This window comes from Bos indicus x Bos taurus, chromosome 19, assembly GCF_003369695.1.
Source record: "Bos indicus x Bos taurus breed Angus x Brahman F1 hybrid chromosome 19, Bos_hybrid_MaternalHap_v2.0, whole genome shotgun sequence".
NCBI lineage: Eukaryota > Metazoa > Chordata > Mammalia > Artiodactyla > Bovidae > Bos > Bos indicus x Bos taurus.
Genome location: NC_040094.1, coordinates 24,955,597 through 24,982,738, shown reverse-complemented (window position 1 = coordinate 24,982,738; position 27,142 = coordinate 24,955,597). Strand labels below are relative to the sequence as shown.

The 27,142-nt window shown below is 42.1% G+C and overlaps 3 protein-coding genes across 3 annotated transcripts; all 3 read left to right on the top strand.

Moving 5' to 3' along the window:
• Positions 1-3,435: 3,435 nt before the first annotated feature.
• LOC113878298 (olfactory receptor 1A1-like) lies at positions 3,436-4,374 on the top strand. Its single transcript, XM_027519327.1, has one exon. It carries the CDS (start codon positions 3,436-3,438, stop codon positions 4,372-4,374), a length of 939 nt encoding a protein of 312 aa, XP_027375128.1.
• A 5,941-nt stretch (positions 4,375-10,315) lies between these two features.
• On the top strand, positions 10,316-11,254 carry LOC113878297 (olfactory receptor 1A1). Its single transcript, XM_027519326.1, has one exon. It carries the CDS (start codon positions 10,316-10,318, stop codon positions 11,252-11,254), a length of 939 nt encoding a protein of 312 aa, XP_027375127.1.
• A 13,186-nt stretch (positions 11,255-24,440) lies between these two features.
• On the top strand, positions 24,441-25,496 carry LOC113878296 (olfactory receptor 1G1-like). The gene has a single exon (XM_027519323.1). The coding sequence runs from the start codon at positions 24,441-24,443 to the stop codon at positions 25,494-25,496; it is 1,056 nt and encodes a 351-aa protein (XP_027375124.1).
• Positions 25,497-27,142: the final 1,646 nt, after the last annotated feature.

Genomic DNA, 27,142 nt, shown 5'->3' with positions numbered 1-27,142 from the left:
ATTTGGCCCCTGGGTCCCCATTCCCAGTCTAAATAACTTCCATTTATTTTTAACCTCTTCACAAGGAACATTTTGTCTCCTACATTGACTGAAAAATAGAATAGAACCATCCAGCTTCATGACTATACTCTAGACCCAGTTATCATCCAACCTGTGAAATGTATATTTTAAGTTAAATTTACTTATTATAAAATTATTAAAACATCATAATGACAAAGAGTATAACATTTAAAAAACTTATTACCTAGATTTAACAAATATAAGATTTGGTCAAATTTACTCCAGTTTTTTTTTTGGAATATGGTTGATTTACAATGTTGAGTTAGTTTCAGGTATTCAGCAAAGTGATTCAGTTTGCTCCAAATTTTTTAAAGAAATAAATATTAGATACATTCAAAACTCCATTTATTCCCATCCCAAATCTCAATTTTTTCTTTTCATTCCAGCAATAACTGTAATTCTAGAGTTGATAATATACTCCCATTCAGAATCTAGACATAAATTATAATGTATCAGATAGAAAATTATGGTTGTCAAAACTAAAGCACTGAGTCTCTACTTCTGCTTTGTCAATAAGTTCATCTGTACCATTTTTCTAGATTTCACATATAAGCGATACTACACTATATAAAAACAAACTATGGATACCAATGGGGGAAGGGGAGATGGGATAAACTGGGAGACTAGGATTGACATCCACACACTACTATGTATAAAATAGATAATTAATGAGAACCTACTATATAGCACAGGGAAATCTACTCAATGTTCCTTGGCAACCTAAATGGGAAGGAAATCTGAAAAAAGAGGGGATATATGTATGTATAACTGATTGAGTTTGATATACAGAAGAACCTAACACCACAATGCAAAGCAATTATACCCCAATTAAAAATTAATTTTAAAGTACAGAGACAATAAATAGAAAGGTTGGGTTATAGACCAATTATTTGAAATTAAATCAACAAGATCAGATGACGAGGTGAGGGAAAACTGGATGAGTGTGCCCAGGAGTACACCACATGTGGGGAGCCCATATAATAAACCTGGGTATAATTCAAGAAATATTGAGTGTAAACTTATTGGTACACAAAATGAACACTATTTCACAAGAATCTCTCTGGAAGAGATAAAAATAAAGAAGGTTTTCCTTTTCAAAAAAACCTTGCCAACTATTTAGGTTGCATATGCAGTGTATAGGGATTCGTAGACATGTTACAGGACAACAAATGTGGCAATAAAGTAAAGAGAGATCAAGTGTACAGATGTAGATCAGACAGTCTACTAAGCAGTGGCTGAAGCCACAATGGGGTTGAATGAGTCACCAAAAGAAATAACATAGCAAAGCGAGGGAAAACAGAAAGCATTGAGCTTATATATAATTAAGGGTGTGGAAAAGAGGTAAAACCTACCAAGAGCTAGTAGAAAATAAATACTTTGAAAATGGGACATCTGAGGAGGAATTTTACTAGGCTTGCTTTGCTAGGACCTATTCCCAGTTGTCTTTCTGATCCGCGTACACGTGTGCTCAGTCACTCAGTCGTGTCTGACTGTTTGCCACCCCATGGACTGTAGTCCACCAGGCTCCTCTGTCCATGGAATTTTCCAGGCAAGAATATTGGAATGGGTTGCCATTTCCTACTCCAGGAGATCTTCCCCACCCAGGGACTGAAACTTCATCTCCTGCATCTCCTGCATCGGCAGGTGAATTCTTTACCACTGAGTCACCTGGGAAGCCCGTCTTTTGATTTACAATCTTCTAACACCAGAGAGTTCCAGAAAAAAACATCTATTTCTGCTTTATTGACTATGCCAAAGCCTTTGGCTGTGTGGATCACAATAAACTGTGGACAATTCTGAAAGAGATGGAAATACCACACCACCTGACCTGCCTCTTGAGAAACCTATATGCAGGTCAGGAAGCAACAGTTAGAACTGGACATGGAACAACAGACTGGTTCTAAATAGGAAAAGGAATACGTCAAGGCTGTATATTGTCACCCTGCTTATTTAATTTATATGCAGAGTATGTCATGAGAAATGCTGGGCTGGAGGAAGCACAAGCTGGAATCAAGATTGCCGGGAGAAATATCAATAACCTCAGAAATGCAGATGACACCACCTTTATGGCAGAAAGTGAAGAAGAACTAAAAAGCCTCTGATGAAAGTGACAGAGGAGAGTGAAAAAGTTGGCTTTAAAACTCAACATTCAGAAAAGATTATGGCATCTGGTCCCATCACTTCATGGCAAATAGATGGGGAAACTGGCTGATTTTATTTTGGGGGGCTCCAAAATCACTGCAGATGGTGATCGCAGCCATGAAATTAAAAGACGCTTACTCCTTGGAAGGAAAGTTATGACAAACCTAGACAGCACATTAAAAAGCAGAGACATTACTTTGTCAACAAAGGTCCATCTCGTAAAGGTTATGGTTTTTCCAGTAGTCATGTATGGATGTGAGAGTTGGACTATAAAGAAAGCTGAGTGCAGAAGAATTGATGCTTTTGAACTGTGGTGTTGGAGAAGACTCTTGAGCGTTCCTTGGACTGTAAGGAGATCCAACCAGTCCATCCTAAAGGAGATCAGTCCTGGGTGTTCTTTGGAAAGACTGATGTTGAAGCTGAAACTCCAGTACTCTGGCCACCTGATGCAAAGAGCTGACTCATCTGAAAAGACCCTGATGCTGGCAAAGATTGAGGGCAGGAGGAGAAGGGGATGACAGAGGATGAGATAGTTGGATGGCATCACCAACTGAATGGATATGAGTTTGGGTAAACTCCGCGAGTTGGTGCTGGACAGGGAGGCCTGGCGTGCTGCTGTTCATGGGGTTGCAAAGAGTTGGATACAACTGAGCAACTGAACTGAACTGACTGAACACCAGTGCAGACACCTGATACCACCTGGGCTCTGGGATCAGTCAATAGAACGGTTTCTAATTATCCAGGATGCTGCATGTATGACACATTCTTTGTACTGAAGTTTTTTCTTCAAATACTCTAGAATGCTGTCCTTTTCCTATCATGTACAATAAAATTCCTGTGACAAATAGGATTCCGCATGAAGTTATAAGGTCCCTAAGAGCAGAGACTATGTCATATATGTCAAATAAATAGACAACCATATTTTCAACATGCTCATGGTTTTTCCACAAGGCCTTACAAAGTATCTAGCACACACTAATTGAAATTTAATTGCTGAATGATTAAATCAAAGGTTTTTATTCAGGAGAATGGGCATCACTCATCTTCTTAGAATTTGTCAAAGGCTCTCTGATTGATGAAAAGGGATCATTTTCCCAAAATATTAATCATCTCTGAATTTAGCATACCCAAGTATAAACACAGGTAATCCAATGTGGTGAATAAAGAATATATTAGACATGGTACTTCACTAAAAATTCTGGTTTCTTTTCTTCCCTTGCTAACAAAGGAGCTATGAGAGATGAAAACCAATCCTCTGTCCTGGATTTCTTCCTCCTAGGAGTTAGTAGTCATCAGGAACAAGAAGACTTCTTCTTCGTCCTTTTCTTGTTCATTTACCCCATCACATTGATTGGAAACCTGCTCATCATCTTGGCCATTCACTCTGACATTCGCCTCCACAACCCCATGTATTTTCTTCTTGCCAACCTCTCCTTCGTTGACATCTTCTTCTCCTCTGTAACCATCCCTAAGGCGCTGGCCAACCACCTCCTGGGCAGCAAAGCCATCTCCTTTGGAGGATGCCTAACACAGATGTATTTCATGATTGCCTTGGGTAACACAGATAGTTACATCCTGGCTGCTATGGCCTATGATCGAGCTGTGGCCATCACCCGCCCACTTCATTACACAATAATTATGAGCCCATGGACTTGTGTCCTGCTAGTCATTGGGTCTTGGGTGGTTGGAAATGGCAATGCCCTCCCCCACACTCTGCTCACAGCTAGCCTGTCCTTCTGTGGAAACCAGGAAGTGGCCAACTTCTACTGTGACATTACCCCTTTGCTCAAGCTGTCCTGTTCTGACATCCACTTTAATGTGAAGATGATGTACCTGGGGGTTGGTGTTTTTTCCATGCCATTACTATGCATCATCATCTCTTATGTTCGAGTCTTTTCCACAGTCTTACGGGTTCCATCCACCAAAGGTGTGCTCAAAGCCTTCTCCACCTGTGGCTCCCACCTCACCGTTGTTTCTCTGTATTATGGGACAGTCATGGGCATGTACTTCCGCCCTCTGACTAGTTACAGCCTAAAGGATGCAGTGATAACCGTGATGTACATCGCAGTAACTCCAGTGTTAAATCCTTTCATCTATACTCTGAGAAATAGGGTCATGAAAGATGCCCTGGAAAAACTCTTCAGCAAGAGAACGTCCTCACATCCAACATGAGCTCATACACTGAAGACTGCAGTCACCAATTAGGGTATACCCGCAGACCCATCCCCAACGTCATCCCCTCCAAAAAGCTGCCTAGATCTTTCCTTCTGGAAATTCCTCCTCTCAGAAATCTTATAACAGTTATGAACCACATTACTCAAATCACCACTTTGTACGTTTTGTTTTGCTTTGGCAGGAATATTGGGTTCATGTCCCAGTTAAACAACTGACTGTGAGAGGACAAGTGAGAAAGACTGAGGTTCAGCCTCTACATCCACATGTAAAGAATAATAATACCTGCCCAGCCACTGTCATAAGGTACAAGGATCACTATGGCTCAGACTACGAAGGCTGTAAATCACTATTCAAGTGTCATTAGATTTTTTAATGATTATGCTAATTATTAGATTACTACATTTAATCACCTCTACTGTTTGCAAGCCTCTTAAGGCAGAAGCTGTCTTAACATATCACCATACCTTTCACAGTCTTGGTCATATAAAGTGCATGCTGGAGGAAAGCAAAATATATGACGCTGTTAGTCTCTAAACTGTAATATAATCATGATTATATGTAATCATAGTGGATATTGCATCCATTATGTACCTCAAATGTCAAAAAGGATTCACTCTGGGAACAGAAATCATAACAGGTATGTTTAAATAAGAAGATTTACCTCCCACAAAATGGTTGATATCACTTCGATGTGGAATCTAAAAAAAATCGTCCAAATGAACTTATTTACAAAACAGAACTAGAGTCACGGATGTAGAAAACAAACATGGTTAACAGAAGATAAGGAACGAGGGATAAACTGGGAGATTGGGACTGGCATATACATACTACTGCATATACAATAGATAGCCAGGGGCTTCCCTCGTGGTTCAGTGGTAAAGAATCCACTTGCCAATGCAGGAGATATGGGTTCAATCCCTCATCCAGGAAGATCTCACATGCTGCAGAACAGCTAAACCAGTGTGCTCTAACTATTGAGCCTGTGCTCTAGAGCCCAGAAGCCACCACTATTGAGCCCACATACCACAACTCCTGAAGACTGAGTGCTCTAAGCTCTGCAACAAGAGAAGCCCCTGCAATGAGAAGCCCACACACCGAAACTGGAGCGTGACATGCGCTGCAACCAGAACAAAGCCCGCACAGAAACAAAAGACCCAGTACGATCAAAGAAATCATTTTTTAAAAAAACAGCTAACTATTAAGAACCTATTGTATAGCACATTGAACTCTAGTCAGTTCTCTATAATGGCCTATATGGAAAAAGAATCTTAAAAAAAAAAAAAGAGTATGTATATGTAAAACTGATTCGTTTTGCTGAAACTAATACAACATTGTAAATCAACTATACTCCAATAAAAAGTTAAATAAAAAATGAATAGCAAGTTAAAAAAAGAAGATTTAATACAGGGAATTAGATTGTTGTTCAGTTGCTAAATCGTGTCTGACTCTTTGCAACCCCATGAACTGCAGCACACCAGTCCTGCCTGTCCCTCATTATCTCCTGGAGTTTGCCCAAGTTCATTTTCATTTAGTCCATGATCCTATCCAACCATCTCATCCTCTGCTGCCCTCTTCTCCTTTTGCCCTCAATCTTTCCCAGCATTAAAGTCTTTTCCCATGAGTCAGCTGTTTGCATCAGGTGACCAAAATATTGGAGCTTCTGCTTCAGCATTAGTCCTTCCAAAGTGTATTCAGGGTTGATTTCCTTTAGGATTGACTGGTTCATCTCCTTGCAGTCCAAGGGACTCTCAAGAGTCTTCTCCAAGGCCACAGTTTAAAAGCATCAATTCTTTGGCACTCAGCCTTCTTTATGGTCCAATTATCACATCCATACATGACTACTACAATTAGATATATAGTATTAATATACTAATATATCCTAAAAGAGACTAAAGATGAAAAAAGAAAATGCTGAGCTAACCAGAGTAAAAAAGGCTGAGTAACCCAGAGTAAAAACTGCAAGAAGTTACAATATCTCAAGGGAGCAAAAGGCAAAAGGTGGTGTTACCAGAACACTGGTGCTCAGAAGAAGGAAGACCACATATCTAATGCTCATATCTCCAAGGAGAGCTGTCAAATAATCCTCCTGGACAGATGAAGACAATTTCTGGATTGTCCTGAATACTGCTCATTTATTTTCTGAAATGTTGTCAATTCTGCCTAAAATGCCAAGTACAATCATGTAGTGTTCCTCATTCACTTCTGTTTGCTGTTTCTATGTCATTTTCATTTTCATCTAAATTTATTTGTCTCATACTCTCTTATTTTAAAGGTCTTAAAATATTTTAAAATTAAAAAAAATTTTTTTTTGTTCCCTTCTTTAGAGAACTTTCTAATACAATTTTTCATCCAAGTACTTAAGGTGTTTTTCCTCTTCTGTTATTCTGCAAATATATTGCATAGGTCATTTTTTAGTATCTTTAGAAGAGATTTAACAAAGTTTGGGATTTTATAACAGACAGTAAATTTTAGCCTCTGTGACAATCCACAGGATTTTCTCTTTAGCACATGGGAGGTAAGAGATTCTTTTTATAAGCTAAGGAAAGTTGTAGACACTTTACATAGAAACAGTTGTAATGTTTGAGGTTAAAACATGGTTTTCTTCATAGTTCTCTCTGATGCCATTACACAATTCCTTGCCCCTAGTTGAGCCCTCAGAAAATAAAAAGTGGAATTAGTAAGATATTTTTAAAAGGACATAAAGAGAAAAAAATTACCAGGATAAAAATATTTATCATGAGATGTTATGTTATCCACGTCTGTGAAGCCCAAGTCCTAGACAGTGGGCTGTGATCTGAGTAACAGTAATAACAGAGCAAATACAATGGCGTAACCTGAAACAACTCAAGGGAAAATGTGATTCAGCAAATGTTTCAAGATCGGTAGAATCTGAAGATTTTGGAGAGTCATCCAACAGCTACGTGGCTAGTAGTAAAAGAGGTTGTTGATAGGAACTATTATAGGAGGAAAAAAGTAGCACAGAAATAATAAAATAACAGCTAAAATTTGCTAAGTGCTAACCATATACCAGGCTCTGGTTTAAGGCCTTTTCAGATATCAGTTCATGTGATCCTCATAACAAATTTCTGAGAATGTTGCTGCTGCTGCTACTTTGTTATTTCAATTATACAGATGAGTGCATGCATGCTAAGTCACTTCAATTGCGTCCAACTCTTTGCGACCCCATGGACTGTAGCCCTCCAGGTTCCTCTGTCCATGGGATTCTCTAGGCAAGAATACTGGAGTGGGGTGCCATGCCCTTCTCCAGATCTTCCCAACCCAGGGATTGAACCCATGTCTCTTATGTCTCCTGTATTGTCAGTCAGATTCTTAACCACAGCACCATCTGGGAAGCCCCACAGAAATGAGCAAGTACATTTAATAACTATGCAAAGTTACTTACAGCTCGAAAGAGGCAGAGCCTGGACTGAAACCCAGTCAGAGCTCAGAGCCTTCACCATGGTCCTCTACAGACTGCTACTACAGAAGGGGCTAAGATATAGCATCAGATCAGATCAGATCAGATCAGTCGCTCAGTCATGTCCAACTCTTTGCGACCCCATGAATCGCAGCACGCCAGGCCTCCCTGTCCATCACCAACTCCCGGAGTTCACTCAGACTCACATCCATCGAGTCAGTGATGCCATCCAGCCATCTCATCTTCTGTAATTCCCTTCTCCTCCTGCCCCCAATCCCTCCCAGCATCAGAGTCTTTTCCAATGAGTCAACTCTTTACATGACCACTAATCAGGGCTGTTACAAAGGTGATACATACATGAGGTGGACTAGATAACATATAGAACTTTTTTTTCTCTAAGAATCGAAAAAATTCAGAGACTTACTATCAAAGCACAAGAAAAAGGAAAGTTTAATTTCCCTCATAGCCTCCCCTAAGACAAATCACAGATAAAAGATGAAATATAATTACTCTTCTTTGCACATTTAACATCAGAAAGGCTTCAGTGTAGCCTAGAATAAAGCCCAGGAGTTCAATTTTACCACACTCCTTGTATCCCAAGGGATGGTTCCAGTTTGTGCTAAAGCAGAGGACAAGGGTCCACATTTCAACAGAGAGGCCAGAATAGGTGAGCCCAAAGCCTGGACCCTGGAGACACTCTGGGAGACTGTTGCCCATCATTGCTTCTAGAAAAGAACTCTGACAAAATTACTCATGAGAATGACTGAATCCCCTCAAGGCACAGCATGTAATGAGTCTCAACAATTACTCTGATTTTGGCCCGAATTAAGACACGGGAGAGTCATGTTTCAAGAGACTTTATAACCTAGTGAACCACTCACCGTTTTCTCTATCATATGACCCATCATGTTTCCTTGAGGAGGAAACTAGAGTCCTCATCTTTAGCCCCCATCCAGGCCAACTCCTTCTGGCTCTTCTGCTCCACAGTGGGAAAACTCAGGGCTCCTCTTTTCAAATCATTCCAGTCCTGTGTCTTCTGCCTCAGAAACACAGGACCAGAGACCCTCCTCTAGGACTACTACTAACACATTCTCCAGCATGCCTGCCTCCAGAAAGGAAAGCTAACTGGTACTAACTGGACCCGCTGCCTGTAGACTCTCCATTCATGGAAGAGGAGTGAAGGCCACAGGACCAAGTCCCTTTTGGAAGCGTCTGAGCTGACTCCCCAGGTAGAAGCTGTGGATGTTGGAGAAGAAACTTTTTACAACAGTAATACCAGGGGATTAAATAGCCAGTAACTACACTACACACATAATCTCCTTTGACCCTCACAATCCCAGGAGAGGTAAGCAGAAGTATTGCTATTTTACCAGATGAAAAAAAATGGTGAATTGAATTGTCTTCACAGATGTAGAGGCAGAACAGGGACCCAAACCTTGGCCTGAATTCAGAACCCAAGGTCTCCTGATTGGATGAAGAGAAAAAGAGGAAGGGAGGAGAGAGGAGAGAGGGGAGACAGAGAGGAGAGAGGGAGAGAGACACTCCCCTTCTGACAATGGTTATTCCTGGGCCCTTATCCATGAAAATAGGGTGAGGAAGGGGTAGTTTTGATTTGGTTATGCCATTCCTCAGCTACTTCCTGAGATAATACTCTGTGTGTGTACATATGCATGCATGCAGACGAACCCACAAAAGCCTGTTGCCTCTGGGAATAGCTACAAACCTTGCACTCCCATATTCAACAGTGCATGTTAACAGACCCCTTAAGAAAAATAAGTTATTTCTCTGACAAAGCAACAATAGGTCAAAGCACTTAAGAGGGCATTTCTTTCACCTGAACCCCTAATACCACAGGGAAGAATTTGGCTTCTTCTGAAAAACTGTCTTCAGCATCTTCACACTCATGGGACAAGTATCTTAGAACATAAACACTCTCCAGGAAAATGGATTTCAGCAGCCCAGCATTTCCTGGAACTCTGACTCATGGTCTCTGTTCATAGCATTCATGCTGATGAACCTCCTGGCTCCTCTCCCGGGGACATATGGTTCTTTTATTTCTCCCTTCAAGATTTCAGCAGAAATCATCTCTCTCTGTGATCTGCGATGGCACCTTAGCATCTAACTCTGTCTTCTGTATTGAATACATGAATGAAATTCTTATACTTTCCACATTTTGTACTTTTTCCAGGTCTAACAAAGTAGCACATGCAATATAAAAATTAGTATTTGTTAACTCATTAAATCCTAGAGATGTGATGGTTCTGGGATGGAGGAGGATGAGCACCTCTGATTCACAGATTGCTCAGTTTTTATTCATGAGTGTCCAGGGGTAATTCTTGATTAGTCCTACCAATCAATAAAGATATTTCCCCCCAAATATAGGTTATCTCCAGATTTAGTTAGCTCAGTTATAGAGACGGTTGGTCATGTGACTCAAAAACGGTGGGTAAGAAAGATCAATACATACAATAACCACACTAATAATTCTGGATTCCTCCCTCCTTTCCTGCTAAAGGATCCATGAGAGAAGACAACCAATCTTCTACCTTCAATTTCATCCTCCTGGGAGTTACTGGCCAGCAAAAACAGGAAGACTTCTTCTTCTTACTTTTCCTGTTCATTTACCCCACCACATTGATTGGAAACCTGCTCATCATCTTGGCCATTTGCTCTGACATTCGCCTCCACAACCCCATGTATTTTCTCCTTGCCAACCTCTCCTTTGTTGACATCTTCTTCTCCTCTGTAACTATCCCTAAGATGCTGGCCAACCACCTCCTGGGCAGCAAAGCCATCTCCTTTGGAGGATGCCTAACACAAATGTATTTTATGATTGCCTTGGGTAACACAGATAGTTACATCCTGGCTGCTATGGCCTATGATCGAGCTGTGGCCATCACCCGCCCACTTCACTACACAACAATCATGAGCCCATGGACTTGTGTCCTGCTAGTCATTGGGTCTTGGGTGGTTGGAAATGGCAATGCCCTCCCCCACACTCTGCTCACAGCTAGCCTGTCCTTCTGTGGAAACCAGGAAGTGGCCAACTTCTACTGTGACATTACCCCTTTGCTCAAGCTGTCCTGTTCTGACATCCACTTTAATGTGAAGATGATGTACCTGGGGGTTGGTGTTTTCTCCGTGCCATTACTATGCATCATCATCTCTTATGTTCGGGTCTTTTCCACAGTCTTACGGGTTCCATCCACCAAAGGTGTGCTCAAAGCCTTCTCCACCTGTGGCTCCCACCTCACCGTTGTTTCTCTGTATTATGGGACAGTCATGGGCATGTACTTCCGCCCTCTGACTAGTTATAACCTAAAGGATGCAGTGATAACTGTGATGTACATAGCAGTGACCCCAATGTTAAATCCTTTCATCTACAGTCTGAGGAATCGGGACATGAAGGCTGCCCTGGGGAAACTCTTCAGCAGGAGAATTTTTTCACAACCAATGTGAGGTCATCCTGCATTGGAGACTACCCTCAGAATTTAGGATGCACTTGGAAATCCATCCCCAATGTCATTCCTCTCCAAGAAGCTGTCTTTGATCTTTCCAGCTAGAAAGTCCTCTTTCAGAAATCTTATAACAATTTATGATAGATCACTTTGTACTCATCATTGTCCATTTAGCAGAGTGGAAGCCCAGGAATATTTGATTCTTATCCTAGCAAAGATACTGATTATCACAGTAAATCTGAGAAGGTCTGAAGCTCAGCTTCTACATCTACATATTAAGAATAATAGAATCTGCCCCACCACTGTCACAGGTGTGAGGATCACAGAAGTCCATGGTTTGAAGGATATAAATCAGTATCTGAATGTCAGTTTTAATTGCACTATGATGTTAATCAGCCCTACTATGCTTTCAAATCTCTGAGGCAGGAGCTGATATATCACTGTACCTTTTACAACCTCGGTTATATAAAGTGTATCCAATAATTCTTGGTAAAAAGTAGGATGAACAAATGAAAATATCAGTCTCAGAATCATAATCTAATAATGATAGACATGGGGCTTCCCAGATGGCACTTGTGGTAAAGAACCTGCCTGCCAGTGCAAGAGACATAAGAAATGCCAGTTCAATCCTTGGGTTGGGAAGACCCTCTGGAGGAGGGAATGACAACGCTCTCCAGTATTCTTGCCTGGAGGATCCCACAGACAGAGAAGCCTGGTGAACTACAGTCTATAGGGTAGGGTCACAAAGAGTCAGACATGACTGAAGAGACTTAGCACGTATGCACACAATGATAGACATAATCAGACTAGATACTATTTGTTGATGTTTAGTTGCTCAGTCGTGTCTGAACCTTTTGCAGCCCAGGGACTGTAGCCTGCCAGGCTCCTCTGTCTGTGGGATTTTCCAGGCAAGAATACTGGAGAGGGTTGCCATTTCCCTCTCCAGGGGATCTTCCCAACCTAGGGATTGAACCCACATCTCCTGCACTGGCAGCAGATTCTTTACCACTGAGCCACCAGAGACACTATTTATCCAACCTTTGAAATCTTTAAAGGAAATTACTTGAGTGGATATTTTTGTTCTTTCTGTATTGTTAATTAAACTAGACTGTTTCAAAAGAGTATAAGATTCTCTCTAAAATCTTACTAAAATGACACTCATCAATAGAGTCATTGCATCTAAAGGTAATAAATATTCTGGTTTAATTAATATAATAAAGTGCTGACTTAATTATAGCATGAAATAAAGTTACAGTGGCAAGAAAATTGAGTGCCAAATAATAAATGGAAAAAAAAAAGAGAGAGCAGTATTGAAAATGATGTGACCATGTCTTTCCAGCATGACTTGGGAAGGATGAGGCTTTCATTCTGGATGACCAGCTCTCATCATGTAAGTAATATTCCTCAAAAACAGACAGTTAATTCAGCAGGTCAGCAAGTACCACTAAGGAACTCTACTCTCTATGATTTGATTCTGTTCATGATATAATTATAAAACTTTAAAAAATATTAATAACATACAAATGATTGTCCTCAAATATAGTATGTCCACACAGGATAATGTTTTAAATAGTTAGATTGAGTATCTCTTGGAACAATGTGCAAGTTGTTTTGTATCTACTATATTAACTGCCAGTAAACATATAAAATTATCATCTTCTGTAGATCATTCAGATCACCAAGAATTTGACCATGGGCATTGGATAATGACGTTATTCACCTTTCAATGCTTTCTGGGTCTCTAAAACACCAAGGATGAGATTTACCCCAATTATCTTCTTTTTAATCAAAAAAGATTTGATTACAAATACATATGAATCTGTGTGAATGAATGACTAAATCATGGAAGGAATGAAGGTATTTAATGTAGAGAATTTTCAAGATTGGTCAGTAAAAATATTACATAATCTTTTACCTGTTATTCCCACACTAATGCGAAGATTTGTATCTTCAACACTTAGGGCAGACATCCAGTAACTGCTTAATAAATTTATATTAAATGAATAAATGATTACTGCAATATTATGTTTAAATAAAGAATGCAACAATTTTGATGACTGCATAATTTTGCTGTTATGGGTAAGTGGATGTAGACTCTTAGGAGAATCCCATACCACTTAATTGCCTCATCCTTCTCATGTTATTCTTCTGTTTGAATTTAGATAAGGCAAGTTGATCTCCTCTACTAAATTCTCTACAACAATCATAAGAATCTATATGTATGTTTATAACTTTAAATGCAACTAAAAAACATTGCATCAACATGTCTAGTCACTGTCCTACCCAACTCCCTTTGATTCTGTTCAACATGCTTTGCTGGGGTAATGTTAACATTGCAATTTAAATTACTTCAAGTTCCAATGTCTTGAGATTGACTGTCCGGAAAAGACTGCATAGTAGATATGGCAATTCAGGCAAATTAGGGTCCATTCAGAAAACAAAAGTCACACTAGGTATTTTTGAACCAAGAAGATTTAAAATAAGGAATTAAATACACAGGCATATCTTGAAAGAGACTAAAGGAGAAAAAAGATGGATGCCAAGGTAACCCAAAAATTATTAACTCAGGAATTTAACTCTTGTATGGCTAGGGGAACAGAGGGGAAGGTAATGCTCTCAGAACCTAGGAGCACACAAGATGGAATGACCACATATCTGATGCTCAGATATCTGAGCGGAGGTACTGAACAGCTGCCACTTGGTCCTCCCCTGATGAGGTGACCAGAACTTTGGTTCCTAAGGGGTCTGAGTCCTCAATAGAACTGCTCTTTGCTTTTTTGGTTGACACAGCTGCTAGTAGTCTCTGCTACCGGCTATGTAAATACAAAAGGCATTCCAGACAGAGTTCTAGACAAATTGTGGCAGCAACACAATGTCCTTGGTAATTGGGTTAGTCACTCCAACCAGTAGAGAAATCTCTTATTTTCTAGATGACCCACACAGACATGCTACAATTTGGCTAGATCTTAGTAATATTTGCACCACACTGGTGGCTTAGACGGTAAAGCGTCTGCCCACAATGCGGAAGATCCGGGGTCGATTTCTGGGTCGGGAAGATCCCCTGGAGAAGGAAGTGGCAATCCACTCCAGCACTCTTGCCTGAAAAATCCCATGGACAGAGGAGCCTGATGGGCTACAGTCTATGCTGTCGCAGAGTCAGACACAACTGAGCGACTTCACTTTCACTTTAATAATATTTAAAAATATATATCCACAAAGATTACTATCAATATCCTTCTATAAGATTATAAACAGTTAAAGAAATCAAATAATAAACTTTCTGGGAATAGACATATATGCGATAAAAGTGTATTAAAAACAAAAGCAAGGCAAAGATAAGCATAGGATTCAAGATGGGAGGAAATTCAAGAGGGGAGAGTCAGGAGAATGCAACTGGGGGTACCACATAGTTAGATGGAAAGTGAAGTCGCTCAGTCGTGTCTGACTCTTTGTGACCCCATGGTCTGTAGCCCACCAGTCTCCTCAGTCCATGGGATTTTCCAGGCAAGAGTAGTGGAGTGGGTTGCCATTTCCTTCTCCAGGGGATCTTCCCAACCCAGAGATCGAACCCGGGTCTCCCGCATTGCAGGCAGACACTTTACCATCTGAGCCACCAGAGAAGCCCTGGTTAGATGGAAGTTACTACTAAAATCCAAACTCTTCAGTTGCCAGGTGGTCCTAGGAAGATTTACAATGCTAGATAGATGGATAACACAATCTGCATGAAGCAATGGTGAATGTTTTATTTAATTAAGATTGAATGGATAACAGTAAGAAAGCAGGGAGGAGTGGTGAGACTGAAGTTTAATTAGGCAGCTCCTAGAGCAACCTCGGAGAAGGTGATGGCACCCCACTCCAGTATTCTTGCCTGGAAAATCCCATGGACAGAGGTGGGCTGCGGTCCATGGGGTTGCTACAAGTCGGGCATGACTGAGCGATTTCACTTTCACTTTTCACTTTCCTGCATTGGAGAAGGAAATGGCAACCCACTGCAGTGTTCTTGCCTGGAGAATCCCAGGGACGGGGGAGCCTGATGGGCTGCCGTCTATGGGGTCACACAGAGTCGGACACGACTGAAGCGACTTAGCAGCAGCAGCAGAGCAACCTAAGGGCTTCTCTGGTGGCTCAGCGGGAGAGGGAGAGGGTGGGATGATTTGGGAGAATGGCATTGAAATATGTATAATATCATATATGAAACGAGTCGCCAGTCCAGGTTCGATGCACGATACTGGATGCTTGGGGCTGGTGCACTGGGACGACCCAGAGGGATGGTATGGGGAGGGAGGAAGGAGGAGGGTTCAGGATGGGGAACACATGTATAACTGTGGCGCATTCATTTCGATATATGGCAAAACCAATACAATATTGTAAAGTTAAAAAATAAAATAAAATTTAAAATTTTTTAAAAATGTAAAAAAAAAAAAAAAGAATATGCCTGCAGTGCAGGAGCCACAGGAGATATAGATTCGACACCTGAGTTAGAATGATCCCCTGGAGGAGGGCATGGCAACCTACTCCAGTACTCTTGCCTGGAGAATCTTGTGGACAGAGGAGCCTGAGGCGGGCTAGAGTCCACCAGGTCACAAAGAGTCAGACACAACTAAAGCGACTTAGCATGCACACAGAGTAATCTAGAGGAGAGACAGTAAAGCCAAAGATAAAAGGTCTAGATGTAAAGGGCATGTGGAAATAAAGACAAAATGTGTACTTTTATGAAACTAGTAAGTAAGCAGATGTCTTCAAGACTTTGAGGTTGAGCCACTAAAAGGAAAATGATGCCTTTAATGAAAATAATTAACAAGGGAGCAATTTAAGAAAAATTAGTTCCATTTTGGGTGTATTTTCAAGTGTTCCTGTGGGACTTAAAAAAAAACATGGTAAGATCTACAAAGGAAATGCAAAACGTGCCATGCATGTTTAGAGAAAGTAGATATTTTATTAAATATTGAATATGCATATGTATATGGTCATGTGTATTTACCACATTACATATAGTATTGTCTCTTAATTTTCAAAATAGCCCTGGGACATAGATGGAAATAGTCCCCCTTTACAGATAGAAAAGTTGTATGTCTGAAAGTTGAAGTGACCTATTTACTAAGTGTTATTTATTTTTGGCTGTGCTGGGTCTTTGCAGGCTGTGCAGCCTTTTCTCCGGCTGCCCCCAGTGGGGCTACTCGCTGGTTGTGGTGCATGGCCTTCTCATCGTGGTGGCTTCTCCTGTTGTGGAGCAAGGGCTCTAGGTCACCCAGGCTTCAGTCGTTGCAGTTGTCAGGCTCTAAAGCACAGGCTCAGGAGTTGTGGCACACACGCTTAGTGGCTCTGCAGCAACTGGGATCTCCCCAGGCAAGGGATGGAACTTGTGTCTCCTGTATTGGCAGGTGAATTCTTATCCACTGGACCACAAGGAAGCCCTAAATACCTTTTAATTAGTATGATGTTGCTCTAGAATCTGACTCCAGTTTCCTCATGCCTAATGCTCTTCTTTCGGAGAAGGCAATGGCACCCCACTCCAGTACTTTTGCCTGGAAAATCCCACGGATGGAGGAGCCTGGTAGGCTGCAGTCCATGGGGTCACTAGAGTCGGACACGACTGAGCGACTTCACTTTCACTTTTCACTTTCTTGCATTGGAGAAGGAAATGGCAACCCACTCCAGTGTTCTTGCCTGGAGAATCCCAGGGACGGGGGAGCCTGGTGGGCTGCCGTCTATGGGGTCGCACAGATTCGGACACGACTGAAGCAACTTAGCAGCAGCAGCAGCAATACTCTTCTTTAGACTCTACAGCTAACCCACAGAGGAGATATAAAATACTCCTCTTAGAATAACTGATGGTTGTGATTTTTAATATCTAGAATCTTTCTAATATCAAAGGTATTACATTTATCCTGTGTAGCTCCAGAGGACAGGTTTATGATTAATTCCACTTAACTAATATATATATATTGCAGCCTATTAGGTCCTATGCTGTGCCACGGGGTTTTCATCCAGGATGTCACCAAGCCGTGTAAATTAAAACAGCAACGTGTGTTTTTATTTCAAATAACTGCAATTTTAAGCTCTAGAGTTTCTTTTTTTTAATTAATTTATTTTTTTTCTTCCAATTTTATTTTATTTTTAAACTTTACATAATTGTATTAGTTTTGCCAAATATCAAAATGAATCCGCCACAGGTATACATGCGCTCCCCATCCCGAACCCTCCTCCCTCCTCCCTCCCCATACCATCCCTCTGGGCCGTCCCAGTGCACCAGCCCCAAGCATCCAGCATCATGCATCGAACCTGGACTGGCAACTCGTTTCCTACATGATATTTTATATATTTCATTGCCATTCTCCCAAATCTTCCCACCCTCTCCCTCTCCCACAGAGTCCATAAGACTGTTTTATACATCAGTGTCTCTTTAGCTGTCTCGTACACCAGGTTATTGTTACCATCTTTCTAAATTCCATATATATGCGTTAGTATACTGTATTTATGTTTTTCCTTCTGGCTTACTTTAATTTATTTTTAATTGGAGGCAAATTGCTTTACAATTTTCTGTTGGTTTCTGCCACACAACAACGTGAATCAGCCATCAGCAGTTGGAGAATGTCTATTTCTTTTTTGTTTTGTTTTAGTTTTTCTGCTGAGATTATAATTGCATTTATTGGTTGCCTATTTTCCTTCACTTCATGGAACATAGTTATAATAGCTGGTTTAAAATCCTTATGTGCTGAGGTGGAATCAAAACGGTAAAGTAAGAAGACCCTGAGCATACCTCCCCCCAAAAAAACACACCAAAACTACAAATACATATAGAGTAACTCTTACCGATAATGACCTGAAGACTAGCAGAATGGCTCTTCTGCAACCAAGGCTGTACAGAAACCCACACGGAGTCTGGCAGGAGGAGAAGGGAAGCAATCTAGTCAAGACCCACACCCATAACGAGTGAACCAGAGAAGCGGGGGACATGGGCTCAGTGATCCTCTGTGGGGATGGAGGGGTTCAAGCCACATATTAAGCAACCCAGACCTAGGATCCAACACCCAGAAGACAAGCCCACATATATGGCTTGAAAAACAAGAGGGGCTTATCAGAGGGCTATTAGAAACTGACACTGCTCTTAAAGAGCTTGTGCACAAATTTGGATATTCTCAATCCCAGTGAGGAGGCAGCACATAGGAAACCTCTTGGTGCTCTGGCCAACCTGCCAGGAAGACTCCAGCACATCCCTCAGCCCACACCAGACTCCTGCTCCAGCACCGCTCCCGACTAAAGAGGAGGCTACCATTGCCCATGCACGTGAGCATTCACCAGGGAAGGAGCAGAGCCAGGTCAGGACCCAGCCCTGCCTCTAGCCAGACAGAGACTGCAACTGCCAGTGCATGCTGCACCGTGGAAAAAGTGGAGATGGTTCAGCAAGGCCCTGCCGCCAGCCAGCGTGGAGACCGCAGCTGTTAGCAGGCACATGCGCATGCGCAAGAAGTAGACCCAGCCCAGGTCCTGGCCGATCCTTGAGCAAGGGTGAAAACCGCCATAACAATAACGCACATGCATGCATGCACCAGGGATGGAGCAGAGACACCTCAGTGGTGCTGCTCCAACCCCTCCGCTCAACCCCACTATATCCGAAGTACCCACACCAGGGAAGAAAGCAGAAACCAGCACAGAACCACCCACATCTCTGTCTTCCCAGCTCTGTCCACTCAGCTGTGCTATTGCCATTCCTGCGTGGTCAAATGGAGTCTGAGGGTCAAAGACCACATGTTCCAAATCATATTACATCCCTTATTAAAAGATCAGTTTACTAATTAACTTTTGCCCATGGTAGAAAAAAAAATTAAAGCAGATTTTTCAGCATAGAATTATGTGGTTATTTTATTCAATACAATGGAATAATGTGTTTAAACCATTAAATTACTGATTTAAGGGTGTATCATGCCAGCACTTCCAGCACACACATGAACTGGTTGTCCACTTTTCTAAAGAGACTCCAGTTAAGTTAGTCGCTTGTTCATGTCTGACTTTTTGCAACCCATGGACTGTAGCCCACTAGGCTCCTCTGTCCATGGGATTCTCCAGGCAAGAATACTGGAGTGGACTGACATTCCCTTCTCCAGGGGATCTTCCACACTCAGGGATCAAACCCGAGTTTCCTGCATTGCAGGCAGATCCTTTTACCATCTGAACCACGAGGGAAGCTCCACTTTCTAAAGAGACTCCCAGAATAACCCATATTCCCAGGTCACCCATGTTTGGTGTTGCTTTATTCTCTGTGTCCTTAATTAGGTGAACTTGGAGAAGATGGACTAGGAAGTGACCATTTCTAAAAGAAAGAAGATATGTCACTTGCTGGGTGTCATTTCAGCTTCCATGTGCCCCATAGATCTGCTTATGCAACTTACACATGAACAGGCTGCTGGTTACCTGCCATGATAAGGCATCCCAGCTTCTCACCCCTGGTCTCTCCAAAACAAAAGAGGGATAAATAGGACAAGTGGGTCGACACCAACTTAGCCTCACCTGGACTAGGATGATCAAGTCTAGAAAACAAGATAGTAAGGTACTCTCTGAGTCGAGAGTGGTTTAACTCATCTGGCCTTTTTCATAGTGCAGGAGGCCTCTGTCAGCACCTCCAGGAAAGGTTACAGAAAAAAAATCACAACAGTAAACACACTTGGTTTTTTTGCCAGCGAAAGGAATGTTAGGATCCTTTTGGGCCCACAGAGGTGTCACAGACAGGTCCCTCATGCTTTAGCACCCCCCCTCTCTTTTTTATTCTGCCTGTACCACACAGCACATGGGGTCCCAGTTCCCCAACCAGGGATGAGATGGAACCCTTGGCCCCTGCGTTAGAAGCTTGGCGTTTTAACTACTGGACCACCAGGGAAGTCCTGCCTTAACCTCTCTTGAACCAGTATACAGCAGGGACACATCAGTGGGTTCTCAGTTCTCGTGGCTTCTCAGAACCACACAGAATTAATTAACTTCAGTTTAACAGATCTTGAGATCAATCCAACCTACAGCTAAGAATGTGAAAGTCTCTCAGTCGTGTCCAACTCTTTGCAACCACATGGACTATACAGTCCACAGAATTCTCCAGGCCAGAATACTGGAGTGAGTAGCCTTTCCCTTCTCCAGGGGATCTTCCCAACCCAGGAATCGAACCCAGGTCTCTTGCATTTCAGGCAGATTCTTTACCAGCTGAGCCACAAGGGAAGCCCACAGACCATAATATGTTCCTGCAATTTCATCATCGTCCCTGGAGTATGAAATTGCAAGAACACATTTCTTGTGGGGCAAACATGAGCAGAAAATTCTGAAATAAATAGAAAAGGGATGCTCTGATGCTATGTGCTTGTTAGGCTCTATGTGGTATTCTGTGAATGCAGCTTTCTGGGATGTCATATACTGGTATGATTATAACCTCAACCCGGAGCTATTGTCTTTCATTCTCAGAACGGACAAAAATTAAAAGTTCTCTAATACTGTGAGACCAAAGAGAAAATTTGAGCAGATGAAGCAATAGCAACAATCATTATTTAACACACCCAGAGCATGAAGCAAATTTCCTCTTCTGCCTTTAAAAGCAGTTTTTGTCATCTTCTGATGGTCCACTGTAGGAGAGATGCGTGTGAAGCAAATAGAAGCCTGCCAGTAACACCTTCAGTGATTGGCAACAACAGCCAGGTAAGGATTAGAAAAGGAAGATACACGACTCCATGTTGCTCCTTTTTTCTCCCCCTTTCTCCTCTGTCTGTCCTACCCTATGGTCATTTGGGAACTTCTCTCTCACAAACAGTCCTGAAACAACAATGATATGCTGCTTTAGTGGACAAAAAGGGCAGACACCTGGGTCCTTAATCTTACAAGCTGAAAGTCATCATGCTATAAGAACAAAGCACGGGAATCAATGGCAACTTCTCTCCACAAATAATTCAAGATGATCCTGTTAACCTCCAGCCTCTGCAGGAAACACACATGTACCCACCCACACATATGCACAAACACACAAACATACACACTCATGCTCACACACCACATTAAGGCATTAAAAGGACATGGCTCCAGTAAGACAAGTTTCTCTGCTATTCATGGAATCTCCATCAAAGAGTGGCTGCATATATACTGCATTGTTTCCATTTTATAGATTTTTATGGTTTGCTTTAGGGGAAATTAATTTATTAATTGATTTATTTTTCAGTTAATTTTAATTAATTAATTAAATTTTCAGTAAGTGGTATGGTCACTGAGTGGTTCAAACCTCAAAATATGCTAAAATATACACATGAAAGGGTTTCCCTGGTGGCTCAGATGGTAAAGACTCCACCTGCAATGCAGGAGACCCAGGTTCAACTCCTGAGTCGGGAAGATCCCTGGAGAATGGAATGGCAACCCACTCTAGTATTCTTGCCTGGAGAACCCCTTGGACAGAGGAACCTGGAGGGCTATAATCCATGGGGTCGCAAAGAGTCGGACACGACTGAGTGACTAACACACACACATGAACAGTCCCTCCCTCCCCTGTGTCTTATTCATGCAATTCCCAGACCTCCAGCAAGTAGTTACTCTTATTGGTGTCTTGTTTATTCTTCTAGAGACTTTTAACAAACATACTAGTCAACCACTTACTGCTGCTTATTTATTATCTATTTACATATTATTTCTAGAAGTGGGATGAAACTATTTATATTTGGAACCACAATGAGAATGAGTTTGAGGTGTGTCCTAATCACTCTAATCCCCCCACCACCACCACCCAATTCTCTCAGTTTTTAACCTTATATCTTTTACTCCACTCCTCCCTAGATGCTTCTCTTTTTTTATATACTTTTAAAAATTTTTATGATTTATTTTCGACTGCTCTGAGTCTTCGTTGCTGCACATGGGCTTTCTCTAGTTGCAGTGTGGGGACTTCTCATTACAGTGGCTTCTCTTGCTGGGGAGCATGGGTTCCAGGGTGTTCGGGCTCAGTAGCTGTGGCATGTGGGCTTAGCTGCTTCCCACATTAAGGTTGGAACCCATATCCCCTGTACCAGCAAGTGATTTCTAACCACCGGCCCACCAAGGAAGTCCTCCCCGGATGTTTCTTTCCTTATCGATGGGGAACCTGGACTCTTTAAATTTCATTTTCATTCTCAAACTTGAACCTGAGTCCAGAAGGCATTCAAGTTAAATTCACCAAGAGTGCCTTTGCTTGTTTGACATCTTTATATCTCTGTAACCATAATGTTTCCTACATATTCCTATGGCCAGTACTTTATTTAATCACAGCTAAGGATGAAACCAGTAACAGAAAGGTTCAGGCTGCTCCCTATGACTGATATTACCTCTCTACAATCTCCCTTTCCATTCTTTCTACTCTTTGGTGTTTATTTATTCACATGATGGGTACTTACTAAGTACCTATTTGTACTAGGCTCAGGACTAATGTTAGAGTCCAAAGAGGAACAAGATAGACATCTCTGCCTACTCTCAGTGGTGCTCACAGTAGAATGAAAGACAGAGAGAGGTAAATAGATGGTCACAATCCAGAGCGACACATGCTGTGATGGGGGAGGCACCGGGCCAGGAGGGACTCGGTGAGCCTGAGTTTTTTGTGTGAGGGTAAGGAGGGAAGATTTCCTGGTGGCTGAATTGGTAAAGAATCTGCCTGTAATGCAGGAGATGCAAGCCTGATCCCTGGGTTGGGAAGAGCCCCTGGAGAAGGAAATGGCAACCCACTCCAGTATTCTTGCCTGGAAAATTCCATGGACAGAGGAGTCTGGTGGGTTACAGTCCATGGGGTCGCAAGAGTCAGACACAACTTAGCAACTAAACCACCCACCCAAGGAGGGAAAGCTTCCTAGCAGAACTAACATTTAAGCCGAGATCTGAAGTTTGGCATGTCTGATGAATGAGAGCGAGAAGACTACTCCAGCCCAAGAAAATAAGATGGGCAAAAGTCCAAAGTGAGACTGCATCTGGGTCTTTTAAAAAATTCAAAGTATAATTGGTACATAAGATGTGGAGTGCAGGAGGGAGGTTCATGATAACTGGAAACATCTATAATAAATACCAGTGGAGTCAAGGGACTTCAGGCCATGTTAACAAGTTTAGAGTCTATCCTGAGAGTAAAGAGGAGCCCCTGAAGGATTTCTCAGCTGGAGCAATAAAATCAGCTATGATGTGTTGAAAGCTCATTCTCTCTGTTGTGAGAACAGATGGCTGGTGGGTTTGCCTTGAGGCAAGGAGAACAACTGCCAAAATCTAAATAACAAATGTTACTGTCCAAGATGATGGCAGTGGCAGCTGGGCCTGAGGGAAGTGCGTAAATAGAGATAAATAGGTAAATTTCAGCTATATTGAGAAAATAAAATTACCACGATTTGATGGTACCTGAATGCAGACAGGGAGGAAGGAAAATGGGTCAGTAATGATACCCAGGTTTCTGGCCAAATGAGCTGTGTGGATAGTGGTGATAATGATTTCAGTATTGTTGTTTAGTCGCTTTCAGTATTAGATGTGCTTTTTTACCAATTCCCAAACCCGTTCTCCAGCAGCTATTCTTTTTGAAGCACTGGGAACATACGTTAAATACTTTTCTGACTCATGAAATCCCAGGATGGATTATCATAATGTCCACACGAATACCACAAGAGTTAAGCAAACTAACATGTCCAGCCTACTCCCCCAGATATATGTACTGGATTGAAAAGTGAAAGTGTTAGTCATTCAGTCATGTCCAACTTTGCAAACCCATGGACTGTAGCCAGCCAGGCTCCTCTGTCCATGGAATTCTCCAGGCAAGAATACAGGATTGGATTGCCATGCCCTTCTCCAAGGGTCGATCTCGACCCACGGATCGAACCAGGGTCTCTCTCTGCATTGCGGGCAGATTCATTACCATCTGAGCCACCAGGAAAGCCCATATTGGATTAACACTTATATAATAAAGTTTTTTCAAAAACCTCTTCTCCCATTGCAGACAAATCTTCAGTTTTCCATGGCACCAAGCACAAGCATTTGCAAACAGTCAGCTGAACTAGATGCAACTGGTATTTCTGCAGGTGGCATCACCAATTCAATGGACATGAACTTGGGCAAACTCCAGGAGATAGTGAGGGATAGGGAGGCCTGGCAGGCTATGGTCCATGGGGTAGCACAGAGTCAGACACAACTTGGTGATTGAACAACAAGCAGTTAAATATTGGAGATTTTATATGATTCAACCCCACCCTAGAATATCAACGCTGGAATATCTCATAATTTTCAGAGCTCACAATCCAGGGCTTACCAATCTCATTCAATTAACTCTACTTTCTGCTTACAGACAAATGGAATGGGAAAACTTGACCAGTGTCTCAGAATTTTTCCTTCTGGGACTCTCCCAACAGCCAGAGCAGCAGTGGCCCCTCTTTGGTCTGTTCCTGTCCATGTACCTGGTCACAGTGACGGGGAACCTCCTCATCATTCTGGCCATCACTGCCCATGCTCAACTCCACACTCCTATGTTCTTCTTCCTGGCCAACCTCTCCCTCACTGATATCTGCTTTGTTTCTACCACAATCCCCAAGACGCTGGCAAATATATGGGCCCAGAATCAGGTCATCTCCTACACAGGGTGTCTATCACAACTGTATTTTTTCTTGATGTTTGGGATGCTGGAGGCATCCCTCTTGGCTGTCATGGCCTATGACCGCTACGTGGCCTTATGCTACCCACTCCATTACATCATGGTCATGAGCCCTGGCCTCTGTGGCTTCCTAGTGTCTGCATCCTGGGTCACGAACGCCCTCCACTCCCTCCTACACACACTCTTGATGAGCAGCCTGTCCTTCTGTGCACACCAAGAGATTGCACACTTCTTCTGCGACATCAACCCCCTTCTGAGTCTGTCCTGCACAGACCCCTTCATCAATGAACTGGTGATCTTCACTGTAGGGGGTCTTATGGGTCTGGTTTGCGTACTTTGCCTGGTTATCTCTTATGCATACATTTTCTCCACAATCCTGAAGATCCCCTCAGCTCAGGGGAAGTGGAAAGCCTTTTCCACCTGCAGCTCTCACCTCTCTGTGGTCTCTCTATACTTTGGGAGTTCCTTTTGTGTTTACTTCAGCCCCCTCTCCAACCACTCGGCACAGAAGGATGCAGTTGCATCAGTGATGTACACGGTGGTAACTCCAATGCTAAATCCCTTTATCTATAGTTTGAGGAACAGAGACATTAAGTCTTCCCTAAAAAAGCTAATGTGGGCTAGGAAAATTCAGTCCTTTTAGTGGGAATGACTTCACATCTAATATGAGGGTTCCTACCCAATTACATTCACCACAATTAAGCAGGGAAGAATGAGAAAGGGAGAAAAAGTGGGGAATCTCACTTCTAAGACCTGTGATCTGAAATTGAAATATTCATGCCTAAGCTACAAGAAACATTAGAACAAACCCATTATCAGGGCAATATCATCAGCTTAAGTTCTTACGATCATAATGTTCTAGAATTATAGCCATCCAGTTGTATGATATCATAAAGGATGTGCTTGAATCTTTTGAAACCACATGAGATAGTGCACGGCCAAAATAAGGGAATATTTGGTTGTACTAGTGTATGTAGCCAAGAATAAACTCCAGGAAAATATAACTTTTTCCTGCCATCACTGGGACCTTGGTGACTTGGACCCCTACCAATAGCATTTTAACTCTGAGACTCCCCATGTCTGTGACACCCCTAGGCTGAAAGAACAGACACTGGGACTGGGAAGGGTCTGATGGGATGGAATCTTTAGCTAGACCTACTACAACATTTTACCAGGCATCCAAATCCCCATCCCTCCTAACACCTTAAATTTCACTTGAAAACTTCATTTTTATCTTTGGGGAAAATTTTGCAAGTCAATTTCACCCTTGCATCACTTGGCATAATGCCTGGCACCATTAAAATGTGTTAAATCCCACTGGCATAGTTGCAATCATAACGTTAGGGATCAGGAAAGAATGATTTTATGACTATTTCAAATCTCTCACCTGAATGATTGAAACCCCTCCTAGATATTCTCCAGTCCCCAGTTTCTCCTCACTCCATCCATTCTGTACACCACAGTCAGATGAATCTTCATAGAATATGATTATATCATCACAACACTATTAGAAAACTCAAATGGTTTTATGCTTCCTACAGAATAAAGTTCAAATGATTTACCCAAGCATTAGGTCTACCATCACCAGTTCATAACTTATATGACCCACAGAGAGCCCACATTGTTCTGTATTCAACTCAAGCCAATATCTGCATTATGCTGATTGTTATTGATGGTTACCAAAAAGCTAAGTCAGTAAACATTGGAGCAAATATACATGCAGTAGGTGCCCCAAGACCAGTTAGATTCTATAAGAAAATGAAAAGTTACTACAGGGTGATATTTTTCATTCTCTTTAGGTACCTGGCTGTAAGCGTCCATAACATAGATTGTGATTTCTGTTGATAATATGTTTTCCAGTGGAAGTCAGTTGTTGATAGCTTGTGCGTGCATGCTAAGTCACTTCAGTCATGTCCGACTCCTTGTGACCCTATGGACTGTAGCCCACCTGGCTCCTCTGTCCATGGGATTCTCCAGGCAAGAATACTGAAATGGGTAGCCATTCCCTTCTCCAGGGGGTCTTCCTGACCCAAGGATCGAACCCGTGTCCCTTACATCTCCTGCACTGGCAGGCGGGTTCTTTACCACTAGCACTGCCTGGGAAGCCCCTGTTGATAGCTCACCTACTCCCTATTCACCTGAGAGTAAGTTCCCACACTATCTTCTGTCAATAAAATATAGTATAGCAAAGTGGTAGACAGCACTAGCTCCAGAGTTAGACAAGCAAGTTCAAAGCTTAGTTTTGCCACTTGTAAGCTGTGTGACTCTAGGAAGTTCCTTAACCTTTCA